The sequence below is a fragment of the Diadema setosum genome, chromosome 8, assembly GCF_964275005.1.
Source record: "Diadema setosum chromosome 8, eeDiaSeto1, whole genome shotgun sequence".
In the NCBI taxonomy this organism is placed as follows: domain Eukaryota; kingdom Metazoa; phylum Echinodermata; class Echinoidea; order Diadematoida; family Diadematidae; genus Diadema; species Diadema setosum.
The window spans coordinates 25822274-25836453 of record NC_092692.1 but is presented as its reverse complement, the minus strand read 5'-3'; the positions used below and the strand labels follow the sequence as shown (position 1 = coordinate 25836453).

The window sequence follows — 14180 nt, the reverse complement described above, 5'->3', positions numbered from 1 at the left end:
CACACACACACACGCACACACACACACACACACACACAACACGCAACATCTCTGTGTGAACAGGACTGAACACACACGAACAATACGATGCGGCGCAGAACTATAGGTATTTCAACAAAATCGAGGCTTTTGCAGCCCTGACAAATGAACACTCATGAGATAATCTCTCGCTTGGTTACAAAAAACAAAACAAAAACAAAAACCCGCGAGTGAAAATGAAGGGGGGATATTTACTTAAAACATGTTATCGGACTATAGATAGCCCTTGAGATTCCGCTTCTCAAGTGACAAGTAAACAATAATGATGATAACAATGACAATGGTGATGGTAATACTACTACTACTACTACTACTAATAATAATAATAATAATAATGATAATAATCTAATGATAATAATAAAAATACTACTACTACTACTACTACTACTACTACTACTACTACTAATAATAATAATAATAATAATAATAATGATAATAATAATAATAATAATAAATACTATCAAAATCATTGGTAGCACACACTGTAGTGTTTGCTGGCTTCGCTTTCGACACCTTGATTTCATGACACAATTAGTTGTAGGCAGAAGAAAATGATAGGATCATCGGTCAAGAGCAATGTTTCCTTGCAGAAGAAGAAGAAGAAGAAAAAAAAAAAAACCCACCAACATCAACAGCGTATATAGTTGCCGGGCGTAGTCCTAGTTGTCGCCGAACAAGTTGAATCGCCGGCGGAGCAATTTGATTGTCGGCAGAGCACTTGTTGGTGGAGCAAAGAGAATGTCGGCGGATTAAAAATGTTACGGAGCATGTTTTGTTGCAATTTTCGGAGATAACTGTCGGCGGAGGATTTGTCGGGTACGCGTCACGAGTTCGACAACTCTTTTGGGCCCCCACTTTTTTTTTTTAACCCCGTAAGTGCGTCAGCTAAACTTAGAAACCCGGAAGTGGCACCAGGGGTCCCATTTCATATCTGGGTCCCATTTCATAAAAAAAATTGATATGATAGCAATTCTTGATGGAATGGCAATTGTCATAGTAACGACAAGAATCCAGCTTCCTGATTGGTTGCCATTCCAACAAGAGTTGCCATCCTAACATCTTGCCCCAGAAGTTGAGCTGAAGGCATTTTTTTTTTTTTTTTTGCTTGGTCATGAAACCCGGAAGTGGGTACCCACTTTAAACAGTCCCTCAATGATCTCCCGACATAATCTTTCAGTGACTTTCTCCAAAAAATGAGGCAATTCTCGAGACTGTCGACAGATTGACTTTGACTCTTTTTTTTTTTTGAGATTGCTGAAAGACCATTTTCAAAAAAAGACTACTGAAAGACTATTTCTATCTTTTAATATTTTTTTTGGATACCATGGAGACATAATGAAGTTCCCTGAAAGATCACTTATATCGTGAAAGACCTCTGAGATCATTGAAAGGTCACTGAAAGATCATTAAGAAATCTTAAGTTGTCTTTCAGAGGTCTCCCCCTAAGTGGAACGTTGGTGATTAGTTCACACGCACACGCACACGTGTCTCTCTCTCCCCCCCCCCCCCCCTCTCTATCTCTCTCTCTCTCTCTTGCAAAACAAGCAAACAAACAAACAAACTAAACTAAACCTGAAACCCCACAGATTTTACAAGTACCATAAGATTTTCCAGGGGCTCGACTATCCTAGATTCATTTTCTCGTATCAAACCTCTCTCTGCATGCAGCATGCGGGAGTCTCTCCGACTGAACCGGGGCGGCAATTTACACTCAGTTATTGGAAGAGGGCGACAGACTAGACTGCGTTTCTGCAGCAAGAACGCACTGAACGACCCTAGCTGTACGTATGAAGGGCTTTGGAAGTCTGCGCCCGCCGCCGCCTCGCGCCTGCATAATATGCGCGCTGCATCAAAGAGGTCAGTGCTCTATGGATAGCATACTGTACACAGCTGCTAGTTAGCTGTATATTACGTATGAACTTGATATTGCATGAAACAGCGATGCAGCGCAGCCAGAGGTAAGAATAAGATTGCAATGGAAGAGTGAAGCTGGTTTTCTTATTTCTGGAGTTGAATTTGCATCTTTGAATATTGTCGAAAGGTGGAGTTTATCTACTACGTTTTCTTACAATCGGCGAGAGTCGGTCCCGCCATTTCATTATTTATTTTTCATAAGATCTGTCTCAACTACCGTAAACATTCTGGAGGACAGACAAATCGCTCTGCTTGCAAAATGGTCGTTCCCGTCGAGCTAACAGGCGGGAACTGGACCGGAGAGGAGGGACTTCCTCATCACTGCGAACTGATAAAAATGTCAGCCAGTTTTACGGAGCAGCTCCATCATCATCAGGAACGAGTAGAAGGATTCACAGAGAGCTCGCTGAATTCGTGGAAAGAGGTCCAGGAGAACACACCACAACAAGTGCATCGAGTTGAAAACCGACATCAAACAGCAGCAGTCCAGTGAGGCCGAGAAGAGAAGTCTATTTATAGACTGGGGAATTTCCGAAGATTTGACAGCATTCAGCGACATCATGAGAAAACAACAGGGTCTGTAATGTTTTTACATTCATCATGACATGCCATGAACAGTCTGGACTCCAACTTGATACAATCATTCGTTCACTCTAACGTTAGAGGCCAGGCAACACAATCAATGCATGTTGATGAGGCTGAATAAATGTCAGTTCTAAAGTGCACAGCTGACTTAGCTTAGCCGGGGAGCTGAGCTGAGCCTTAGATTCAGAAAGTAGAAATTGACTCCAAATACCAATGAATACAAAAACACTCTTTTCATCATCTATGAAGGCAAATGAATGGACTGCATGCTGCAAGTGCAAATGTCGCCTTGCCTTCTTGAAATGTACTAGACAAAATCCCTAAGTAGAATCTAGACATCTAGTAGGCCTATGATGGTTAAGTGCACTCCCGTTACAACGAACACGGTTATAACGAAATTTCGTTATAACGAAGTAAAACTTCTGGTCCCAAAATTATCGCCATTAAAGTCTATGGTACAAAATTCGCTTATAACGAACACGGTTATAACGAAATTTTCGTTATAACGAAGTGTTTTCTGAGCACCACTGACAAAGAAAAACAAAAGAAATGTGCTCCGTTATAACGAAATGAGGATTGCTTACGAAAATACGTAAGCGGAAGCGGAACAAGTATTTTATAGCGTCTCTGCATGGGCGAACGCGTCACATCACTGTGTGTTCGCTTGGTGTGTCACTATTGTAATACAATGATCTGAAATTGAATAACTATTTGTTTTATTGTTCACATAGTTTTCCAGTGTATGACGAGTATTCAACAAACAGAATATGACATATGCGTGACTTCCTTGTTTTCGTTATATATTGTATTTGTTCGGTTATAACGAAATTTCGTTATAACGAAAGAAAACTGCCGGTCCCAAGCATTTCGTTATAACGGGAGTGCACTGTAGTATTAGTAAAGTTCACTTGCTGAAGATCAGAACCTGTGGTGCTGCTGTGTAGCGTCTGGTTGAGATTGCATTTCAATAATACTTTCAATAGATAATAGGCGTAGATAAATAAAGCCATACATACTCTAGTACTAGTAGGGATAACTTTAACTTGCCGAAGTTTTGTGTGTACACCATAGCCAATAATGACAATGTGAAAATCAATAGCTAGGCCTAATATGTTTTCACTGATGAAATCTAATTGTGATTGTTTTATTCTTTTCTTTGTAAATGAATGCAATAGGACGGAAGCTTTACACAGACCATTCTCTTCTGTCAAACCTCCTACATCGAGTTAGCAAGGATGATGAGAAAGACCGTCGAGTTAATGCCAGCCAGCAACTTTTGGAATTCTTGAACAATAAGGATCACAGTAGGGTGAGTGTTTGTCTTGTTTCTCTTGTTGGAGCACTATAATGGTCTGCAAATAAGAAATACTTTATTCATTGGCTCAGATCGAGAGGCATAATTCCCAATATTTTTCACTGATAACTGGTATTATTACGAAGCTCTTTGATAGTGGGTTTAAGGGTGAAATAATTGAAATTATAAGGTATCTTGCAAAGTCAAGTACTACCTCTTCCTTTTCTCAACTCAGAACACATCCATGATCTTGTATCACTCAATCATCAACAATGAGGTAATAGTTTTTTTAGCATGTATTATGTAATACACACATCCCAAAAGAAAGGGTTTTATCCCTTTCAGGCACTGAAAGTAATTAAGAATTGGGTATAATATTTTGCTCTGTTTTATTTTCTCACACTAATTTTACTGTGTACAGTGTAACTGTATATTTCAGTATTTTTTTTTTTCCAATTTGCATTTTTTTCCCCCTTGTTGATTACTACACAGGAGATACAAAAGCAGAGTGATCATGTGCTTGGCGTACTTTCATCTAATTTACTTGAACGGTAAGGAAAAACAAAAAATGTTGCCATGTTGTAATATATATCATTTCATCAATGTACTATGATATTGATAATCTGTGAATCCTGAATACATACCCAGGCATTCATTGAGTTGATGAATGTTAGTTATTTATTTGTCATCAAATGGTTTCTCCACAACAGGAGTGATGTTTGGAGGCCTCAAATTTCAGCAAATTTGGGTCAAGGCCAGTATTTTAGGGGGGCACAAATCCACTTGAAGGGGCACAAATGAGTAGCAAAATGTTGTGGCCATGAATGGTTTCATTTTGAAAGGGGCATTCTAGCCACTGGGAGGGGCATGGCAGCAAATTGTTGGTGACTGGAGGGTATTTTGACTGTTGTGTTTGTGACTGTATACCAGCAGAATAACTTGTACAACTGTCTTAGAGATGGTGTGCGAACCATACATCTGAAGTCCTAGAAACAGATATCTAGCCATTTTTGTGTCATCCTTATCACAGATTCATTGACTGTACCGTATATCAGTTTCTCTAACATTAAACACTGAATTGCAGGGTTTCAAAAACTTCTCATTTTTGTAGAGCATCATCACCAGTGAAGCTGGAGCTGTCACAGTGTGTTGGAGCTGTGTCTCTTCATATGAGCCATGACCTGAAGAGGTAAGATCTACACCTTTGAAATCCATTTGAAGTCTATTTCGTGTAAGGCAATCTTGTATAAACTAGTGAATATGGCACCCAAGTTACTTGTTGAAGCATGGGCTCCTTCTTGATTTTTGTCTTAGTCAAAGTTTGATGACTTTGTACTACCCCATTCTGGATTGTATCTTGATGCCTTTTCCATTTAACTTGTGATAGTACTGAGGGGGAGAATTCTTTTTGTTAACATGATCTAGGTGAACTGTTACCTTGCTCCTAACTTGTATCAAATGTTTTTGTTTTGAAGTCATTCATGTGAAGGCAAGTTTAAATGTGTATCATCTGTTGCCTGCATTTTATGTGCATATCCAGGAACCATCAGATGAATTGTTATTCTTTCTTTTCATATCTCTAGATTTTTCAGCTGGGCATTCAACAAACTGGATAACTCAAGCAATGATGAGTACAAGACCTACATGCTCTATGCTATCTTTCAGGTCAGTTCATCGTGCTGAGATTTAGTGTATTCATTTTCCTGCCCCATGATCATTAGAGTTAGGATTTAGAGTATTGATGCATACTGCCATACAGGGCTGACTTTACTGATAAGAGCAGCTTCCAAAGCAATACAGTCTGTCAGCCTGCAGGATTTCTGCGTGACGACAGTGTTATTCCATTCTCTTTTAAAATGCTGTTGATGCTCCAGTATCATCCAAGAGACATGAACCAAAATCTTCCTCATTCTAAATTTTACTTAATTGATAGAACACACACTAAGAAAAAAAGAAAGAAGAAAAGATGGCTTATCCCATTAAATCAGTGAAGAAGCTAATGTGTATGTAAGGTGCCATCAATATCAACATGAAGGTACTCAACTTTCTGTGCCATATACAGTGTTAAAAAATGATATGTAGTTATGACTGTAGCAGGGCAGTGTGTCTTATCTCATTGCTCAAGTTTTGTCAATAAACATAGACAGACTTTGAGGACTTTGTACTTGGCATTCAGTGTCAGTTTGCTTACAAGACATTGTTTTGAATTTCGTCAAACATGTTTGTGTTTCTCGTCATTGGCAGGCCTTGCGTAGAAACAGCACCAACCAGCGTCTGCCCTCACTCATGACCATCATCATGAACAACCTTCAGACCACTTTGGAGAATGTGGACACACCAGGTTAGAGTCGCTGGGATTTTTGTGTTGTTTGTTGCAAATAGTCCAAAATGGTGCTGTTCGACTGGTGGAAGGTGCACAGGGCAGAATCACCAGCGTTGGTTACCTGTAACAAATAATAATAATGATAATAATAAATGTAATGATAATAATAGGGATAATAATAAATTGTGTATAAGATTGTTCTTCTGTTATAGAGGTGTAATCAATAAATCCCCTTTGTATTTAGATACTTTAATTACCCCATACACAAACCTCTGCTCTTCTGATTTCGTATTTGCGTACTGTTACATCCACTTGTTCATATAGAAATTGTTCTTTTGCTGCTGCACTTCTGTTATGTGGAATAGGTTGCAGAACAGACTTCTAGCTGAGACAGACACTAAACAATTTGTAAAATCTTTGAAGACTTAATCTTTTTTGTGATATACAAGAGAGAAGCGATGCAATGTGCGTAGAGAGTCTTCTAGATTATTATGTGCCATATGAGTGCAAATCATTATTATTATTATTATTATTACTGCTTATGCTGTGGTTTCATTCTGTGGAAATGTTGTCACTCTGGCTGTATTGTGCTGGAATTCACTCCAGTACAACTTCCAACTGTTAATCTGGTTAACCTCAATGTGACCTTTGCTGAATTCCTCCACTGATGTTCAATGAATCAAACTTATTTTCATTGCATACATACGGTTTCCTACACATTTTATTTGTGTTATGGTCTGTGTGTGTTAGGTTGATTTCAGGTATTATGCATTTCAAATTGTGGTAATATTCTAATTTGACAATGTTTATTTTAGTGCATGATTAGTTGATTATTGTATGTTTTGGCATATCCTTTATAATGTGTATGATTGATGGAAACTGGCTAAAGCTTTGTATAGGGGACCACTGTGCAGTAATGACCTGAAAACTTGTGTGAAATATTGAAATCTTGATTGTAGCACTTACTGCAATCTACACGGGTAGACTCAATGCATTATTCACAGAGTTACAATAATTCACATGTAGAAAACAAGAATGAATGTGTGGAATTATATATCACAGGTTTTACCTGTTAGTCTTGAGAATGATTGAATTAGTAGTGAGACAGTGCCACAACTAATCAATTTAATGTTGATAATGTATGTGAGATGTTCATGTGAGAGTGGAATATGAGGTGTGATAGGATGTTTAAAGTCTGTCACAAGGCAATTTCTCACAATTTCTTGTTCTTGATTTTCACTCTAGATCTGCTTGTTGCAGTTATGAATATTGTCCATTATGTGGCACAACAGCATCCAAGGGTCTTCAGCAACTGCTTCAAGGTACAAAAAAGTCTTGTCTCCATCCAAATGTGTGACTGTGATCGAACAGCTGAGTCTAATGCATATAGTGTTTACCCCTCAGTCTGTTTGGCAATCAGTAGAGTGATTGAATGCCACTGCTTTCTGCTGTAAAAGAGGAAATTTTCACATGAGTAATTTTTTTTTTTCCGCTTGGCCTTGTAAGATGAGTTCCACTTGTTTTAAATCTGCATAATCAAAGTGTGAAGCAGTATTACATATAGCAGGCAAAGAAATTTGTGTCTTTTTATTTTCACACTAGATTCATGTTTGAGGTGTGCAGAAATTGCCTCACCGCAATGTTTTCCACTTTTGTGGTACTTAGTGCAATTTCTTTTTGATGTGGTTTCTTTTCTCAAAAAAAAAAATGTAAAAAGAAACCCCTCTCACACACACACACACACACACTCAAATATCAGTTTTGTTAGAAGTTTAATCTCGGGAAATTTTGTCTTTGTCTTTATTTCCATAGGACACAGTTGACATCATAGTAGGATGGTACATTGACACAACACAGAAGGCAGCCGTCATTCAGTACTGTGCAGGTGGGTTAAAATTACATTTTATATAAATAGTCCGATAGCTGTCTTTGCTAGCATCACTGAATATTTATGGATTTTTTTTTTTTTTTCAGGCAGTGAAAACAAAAGTTTATCTTTAAAATTCAGAGGGAGTAACTCTGGGCCGTTATTCTGCAAAATGGAGAGGTTCATTGTTAAGCTACAACCGTATGTATGTGCATATTTGCTTTTGTGTGTGCATGTAGAACCACTAATTTGTTCCTTTGATTTTAGAGAGAAATGCAATGAAAAGGTAAATTGACCAGAAATTTTAGCATGGACGTAAGTTATCCTTGAGGTTAGGTTAGGTGTATGACCTTTCTAACAAAGATGACACAGAGCAATTTACAGATATTGATCATTATTTGATAAGTTTGGTGGACTGAGGATTAATCATATTAGACACATACATATTGCAACAGTTTTTACAGGAGATATTTGAATTAATCAAAACTCACTCAAACCCAAGTGTTCTCTACTAGAGGGCAAGTTATAGGGCTGTGAAGTAGATTTGTCTGAAGTTAGGAAAGACCTGTCAAGTTGAAGTATTATCAGGGTAGGTACAAGATCAGATCAGACCTGATCAGATCTGATGAGGTCAGATCATATCAGATCGGATGGCATTCGGTCAGATTACATCTTGACACTTTGTGTGCTCTCTGTTTTGTGTTTGATACAGATTCTCTGTCCAGCTTCCAGCACTTTTGGCAGGCTGACCTCGGTTTCTCAGCCAACCTTCTTAGCCAGTTCCTGGAAGACATGGAAGCGTATGCTGATGTAAGCAGAACCCTCTGTACTCTATGATTCAATGTAATCATGAAGTATATATATGATATTCTGTGTGATAGAGCAGCAGAATGCCCTTATTATTGCAAGACCATGAAGCTCCCTCACAAGAGAAACCCCTTGCTCCCTGTGCATAAAAGGAAGAGCAATTTGCAGTGAGAAAGAGCTGCCATAGTCACAAGCCATGACTGCTGTAAATTATTCACAGTTGACAGGCTGTTGCTGGGCTTGTTGCGATTAAGAGTATTTGAATCTGAGTTTTATCGTTTTTGTTTTTTATCTTGCAGTAGGCCCTAAGAATTTTTGCTTGTGCGTATAATATGCAGTTTGGGTGCAGGCAGTTTGGGTCCTAGTATCGCATAGCGATTCGCCATGCATTTTGGTGTGGCCCCGCTGCTGTACAAAAAGTCATTTGTGTAGCAGTTTCTTTACATAGAATTCTACACCAGTTCTTGAAATTATACATGTTCGTCGAATAAAATTTCTGTTCAATTTTGAGAAGGGAATTATTCCCTGATATTCTTAAAAAATAAGCCTTCTCTTGTTCAATCAGCAGTATTCATACAAACATGATGCTCAGTACTGGTATTGATCCCACAGTCACGTGTGTAACAGCCTTTTGTATCTGTGTTTAATGCTGATATTGATAAGATCGTCAATCCATTGCAATTCAGGATTACCACCAGCAGATCAAGGATGCCACAGGTATGGAGGCCAAGCCGTCACGAGGGGATGATTACGATGAAGATGAGATTCTCACTCCAGAGGCCTGCAAGAGCAAGATCCTCGCTCTCCTAAGGTTTGTTCTCACCTCTTCCAGTGTTGTGGGAATGAAATCTTTCTCCTCGATTTATGTCATTGTATTCTTGTCAAATTGCTTTTGTAATGACGTTGTCCAAGTTTGTGCTGTTTTGCATTTACCGCTATATGTTTGTATCAAGTGCTTCAGTCATTTCCATTCTCCTCTTTAGATTTCCAATTATGTTTGTCACTGAGGGCTTTAGGAATTTCAGGTTAAGTATGATAATGCATTTGAAAATACATTGAAGTACTGTATAAGCTGTTATTTTCATGTACAGATAGTTCTGCGAATGAGGAGGTCACAGACATTTTGGCAAGATGTTATTTTCACAAACTGACACAAGGCTATCGTAAGTGCACTATTACACTAGTGCATGCTGACATTTTCATGTGTTATATATGTGGTCCGAGAGTGATTCGCGAAATTCGCAAAAATTACACCCTCGTGAAAATAACAGCTTTTATAGGCCCTACAGTATTAACTTTACAGAAGTGATTGTTTCTGCACTGGACGTAGCGAATGTCAGTATCCTGCCTTTTGTGATATGTTGCAGAGTGTTTACCACAGTAGTGAAGTGTCTTGACAAGGAAATGACTCCAGTATCCAGTCCACCCATCACAGTAGAGTACATATCCCAGGTATGTGTGTCTGTGGTCTAGTGTTATCAAATACCAGGTAATAGCACATTGACTGGAGTGTTTGCCCCAGATACATGTATGCTGCAGTGTCACATAGAACTATTCACTTGACTGAACATGTGGTTTTGGCTCCTGTTACCAAAGGCATGTTATCAGTCTTCATGAATACTGAATGTAATTTGAATACATTTGACTACAATATGATTACATGATTTGTTTAGATGCCAATTATATCATTGGATCTGTGCAACTGTACTGTAATGGTGTATCTATATAGAAATGTTTAACTTTATGTACCACTACATATTACGTTATGGTATTATAATGTGATTTGTAGCTTCAGCTTATACCAGGATCTTTTTGGTAATTTAATATAGAAGTAATTTAATCACTGGAGAGTCCTATTCCCACCGGGGGGGGGGGGGGGGGGGGCATTTTGCCCCCCCCCTCGACGTTTCGCGTGATTATTCCGCAACGCGTGATGCTCTCGCCGCGACATTTTATGACTTTTTTTTTTCAAGTATCGCGCAACTTTTGAGACCAAATTTGTTGCTCCCGGGCGTACCGTCTTGAAGCCACGCCCCTTTGAAAAAAATTTGTCGACCCAAAAATTGCTCAAAAACATAATTTTGTGTACAAATCCAATGTAAATTGTGTTTTTGCAATTAATTCACATAATGATAAATATTTTTACTTTCAATGGCTGACAATGATTTATTTTAGCCTGATTGTGCTTTAAAAATATTCTGCGACAAATTTTGACGTAAAAAAACCAAGAAACACAAAAATTAAAAAAACAAAGAAATACATAAGAAATTCAATAAACAATAGAATACATAAGAAACAATTATGAATCTGAATTTTTGCTTCAATATTATTGTTGAAGATATTGAAAAGAATATATTCACCACAAATTAGAAGTCTTGGAGCTTTATTTTTTTGATTTATAGGAAAAAATTATTTTTGCATAAATTAGCATAAATTAATATAAAATACATAAATTAAGATTTGAAAAATCTAACTATACAGTCTTGTAGATTACATTGGCCTCTACCTTACTGCAAATTTGCGCGAGGATCGCGTAATCCATGGCTGAGATCTGAAGGGGGGGCCAAAAAGGCCCCCCCCCCCCCCCCCCCCGGTGGTTTCAAGTCCCTCAAAAAACCAGGTGGGATTAGGGTTAGATTTATAGATTAATTGAATTTGTGTGAAATTTTTCACAAGTAAGGATTAGGTAAAGATACACTGAAACCACTGATGAATCAGTGAATGTATAACTGTTATGCTTTGTTTATTCCTGAAGAGAAACTTGTAACTCTCAATGTGCTTACCATTTCAGATTCTGTGTGGGATACCTAAGTGCACCATGCTGGTAACAGGTGACACCCCCGACCCCACCCTGTCACAAACCACAGCCCAGTGTCTTGTGACAGTCCTAGAAGCTGTTCAGGACCACCTCCCAAAGTGCAGGCATGACCTGTTCACCTTTGCACTCTCTGCAGTAGAGAAGGCACTCACGGAGGGAAACCCATCTTCATCTGGACTGAACCTGTACCTAACACTGCTCTACAAGGTGTGCACAAGACTTTTTTTCACCCGTACACACAAAATGATACACGCATAATACTTGAATTGATTTATTTTAGTCTCCTAGTTATGCCTCCACCCAAAGGGTGCTGGAGGGATTATTTTCATTACATATCACTGTGCAAGTGAGATTCAGGCCCGTGATTATGTGGAAACTTTGGTAGCATGGTGTGTTTCTGAAAGAAACATCATAGGGATTCAGCAAACTTTATACACATTTATGTGTATACTTAGAAGATTGAGTATATTTCAACTGTGGCTGCCTTTAATTCTTATCAAGTTTTGTTTTCCATTTGTTTAGTACATTTTCTTTACCCGGTGCTAATGATTTGAATTAGGATGTGTCTGTTGATAGTGTTTTTTTTTCTCTCTCTCTTTCTCTCTCTTTATGCCACACCCTATGTTTGCGTATACACTGTTGTATCATTAAATGTATTTCAAAGATGTCTTCCTATCCTTTTGTACCCTCCTTCTATTGATATGCACGGTAACATCTTCTTTTTGTGTGTTTTTAGGTGATCAGACAGAGCCGCGAACAAGTGCCTCCTGAAGTCATCCAAAGGTTGCTTGGACCAGGCTCGAGGATCAGTGCTCTCAAATATCACACAGACCCAGAGGTACCACTGAACTTGTTTTGCTGATAGATTGTGCTTTTATTGTGCAAGTATAATCTCAAACAAAGATAACGCAGCAGTGGTGCTTCCAAAGAATGCTGCACATCAATTTTATGTCTTGATTTTGCAATTTCTTCCTTTTGTTTTCATTTAGGCTGCTCTAAGACTAAGAATTCACATCATTCATGTTTCATTAATCTTCACCGCACTTCCTTACATCTGAATTCCTTCATGAGTTTTTTCTTTCCATATCTGTATGTCTCATTTATCCTTAACCCTATTTGACCCCCCTTGACATTTCGCGCCACGATTCCACAACGCACAAAGATTTTGTCGCGTCGTTTCATGACTTTTTTCATTGAAGTCTCCCGCATATTTTGAGACCAAATTTGTTGCGACGTCCGGGTGCACCGTTCTGAAGTTACGTAATGTTTTGCATGTGCATGTTAACCCGAAAACAGCTCAAATTCATGATATCATGTGCAAATCCAATGCAAATTGTGGTTTTCTTTTGATTTTGAAATTGATATAAATAAGATTATTTCAACTTTTAAACATTGAAATTAATCAATTCTAATGTAGATAAGCTTGAAAGAGTGCCTGCAACAAATTCTGTCAAAAAAAACAATAGAAAACAAAAGGTCGAAAATACCATAAAATACATAAGAAATTAACAAAACAGTAAAAAACGAAAAGAAACTGATTTTGATTGTGCTACTTTTTTCCAAGAAAATTGTTCAATGTGTCTTGAGGAATTCTGACACAAAAATTTAGCGATCCTTCAGTCTTTTTAATGGAGTTGTAGGTGAAAATATGATTTCATGCGTAAATTTGCATAATTGATTTACTAAAATAGAAAGCCAATATTTTTCTATTGTATGACCATGTAATCTTGTAGTTGACATCTGGCTCTATCTTCAGGCAAAAGTTTGCGGTGATTATGTGATCGCGGCCGAGATCTGAAGGGGAAGGGAGCGTCAAATTGAAGAAGTGTCTTAAACCATTTAATGGTTTAAGACACTTCTCTCTAGACATTTTTCATCAAAATTATTCATTTTAAAAACTCTTGCGATGAGAAATAGGAATGTATTAAAATTGATTTTTATGAAATTTCCATATCATCTGGCATCTAATAACTAATGTTGCTCATGAAGGATTTTTCTACCACTCCTTTAGCCTGACTGTACTCCATAGTAGCCTTTTGACATAAGTCCTTGTGATTGTGTATGTATACCTCTAGGTGGTTACCAGTCTGATGCAAATGGTGCAGAGTCTACTGAGTGTCAAGGATGTCCCAACCCTAGAACTGACTTATGGGTAAGATTTATGCATACTTTGTTGAAGATGGTATACCTCCATCTCATACAGAATGCTCTTTGTCCTTTAGAGTAAACAGCCTGTGAGGTATTTGATCCATGATGCAACATTATTATCTGAGGCTTCTCTCGGGTGTCTTTATCGTATCTAGCAGAGAAATGTGCAAGTCTTAAAACTCATTTATGTTGCATGTAATTGATCTTTTATGTTTATTCTTAGCAAGGTACATTTGATGAATCTGAATGTCTCTGTTTAGTATTCAGATTTGTAATAACTACATTAAAAAAAAAAAAAACCAAGTTGCATTTCTTCTGGCAAATAGCACAATGACAATGTATTATCAATTCTATCTTGTGCATGGAATCACTTATGAAATCAGTG

At 37.9% G+C, this 14180-nt stretch overlaps 1 protein-coding gene across 1 annotated transcript in view; it reads left to right on the top strand.

Moving 5' to 3' along the window:
* Positions 1–2088: 2088 nt before the first annotated feature.
* The window catches only part of LOC140231386 (serine/threonine-protein kinase SMG1-like), a 77881-nt gene continuing 65789 nt past the window's right edge, over positions 2089–14180 (top strand). Inside the window, exons 1-14 of the mRNA XM_072311513.1 lie at positions 2089–2529; positions 3714–3847; positions 4325–4383; positions 4944–5021; positions 5416–5497; positions 6077–6173; positions 7401–7477; positions 7968–8040; positions 8735–8832; positions 9516–9640; positions 10197–10281; positions 11621–11854; positions 12384–12485; positions 13723–13799. Coding sequence (XP_072167614.1) covers positions 2514–2529; positions 3714–3847; positions 4325–4383; positions 4944–5021; positions 5416–5497; positions 6077–6173; positions 7401–7477; positions 7968–8040; positions 8735–8832; positions 9516–9640; positions 10197–10281; positions 11621–11854; positions 12384–12485; positions 13723–13799 — 1337 coding nt within the window. The 5' untranslated portion in view covers positions 2089–2513. The remainder of the gene's footprint in view (positions 2530–3713; positions 3848–4324; positions 4384–4943; positions 5022–5415; positions 5498–6076; positions 6174–7400; positions 7478–7967; positions 8041–8734; positions 8833–9515; positions 9641–10196; positions 10282–11620; positions 11855–12383; positions 12486–13722; positions 13800–14180) is intronic.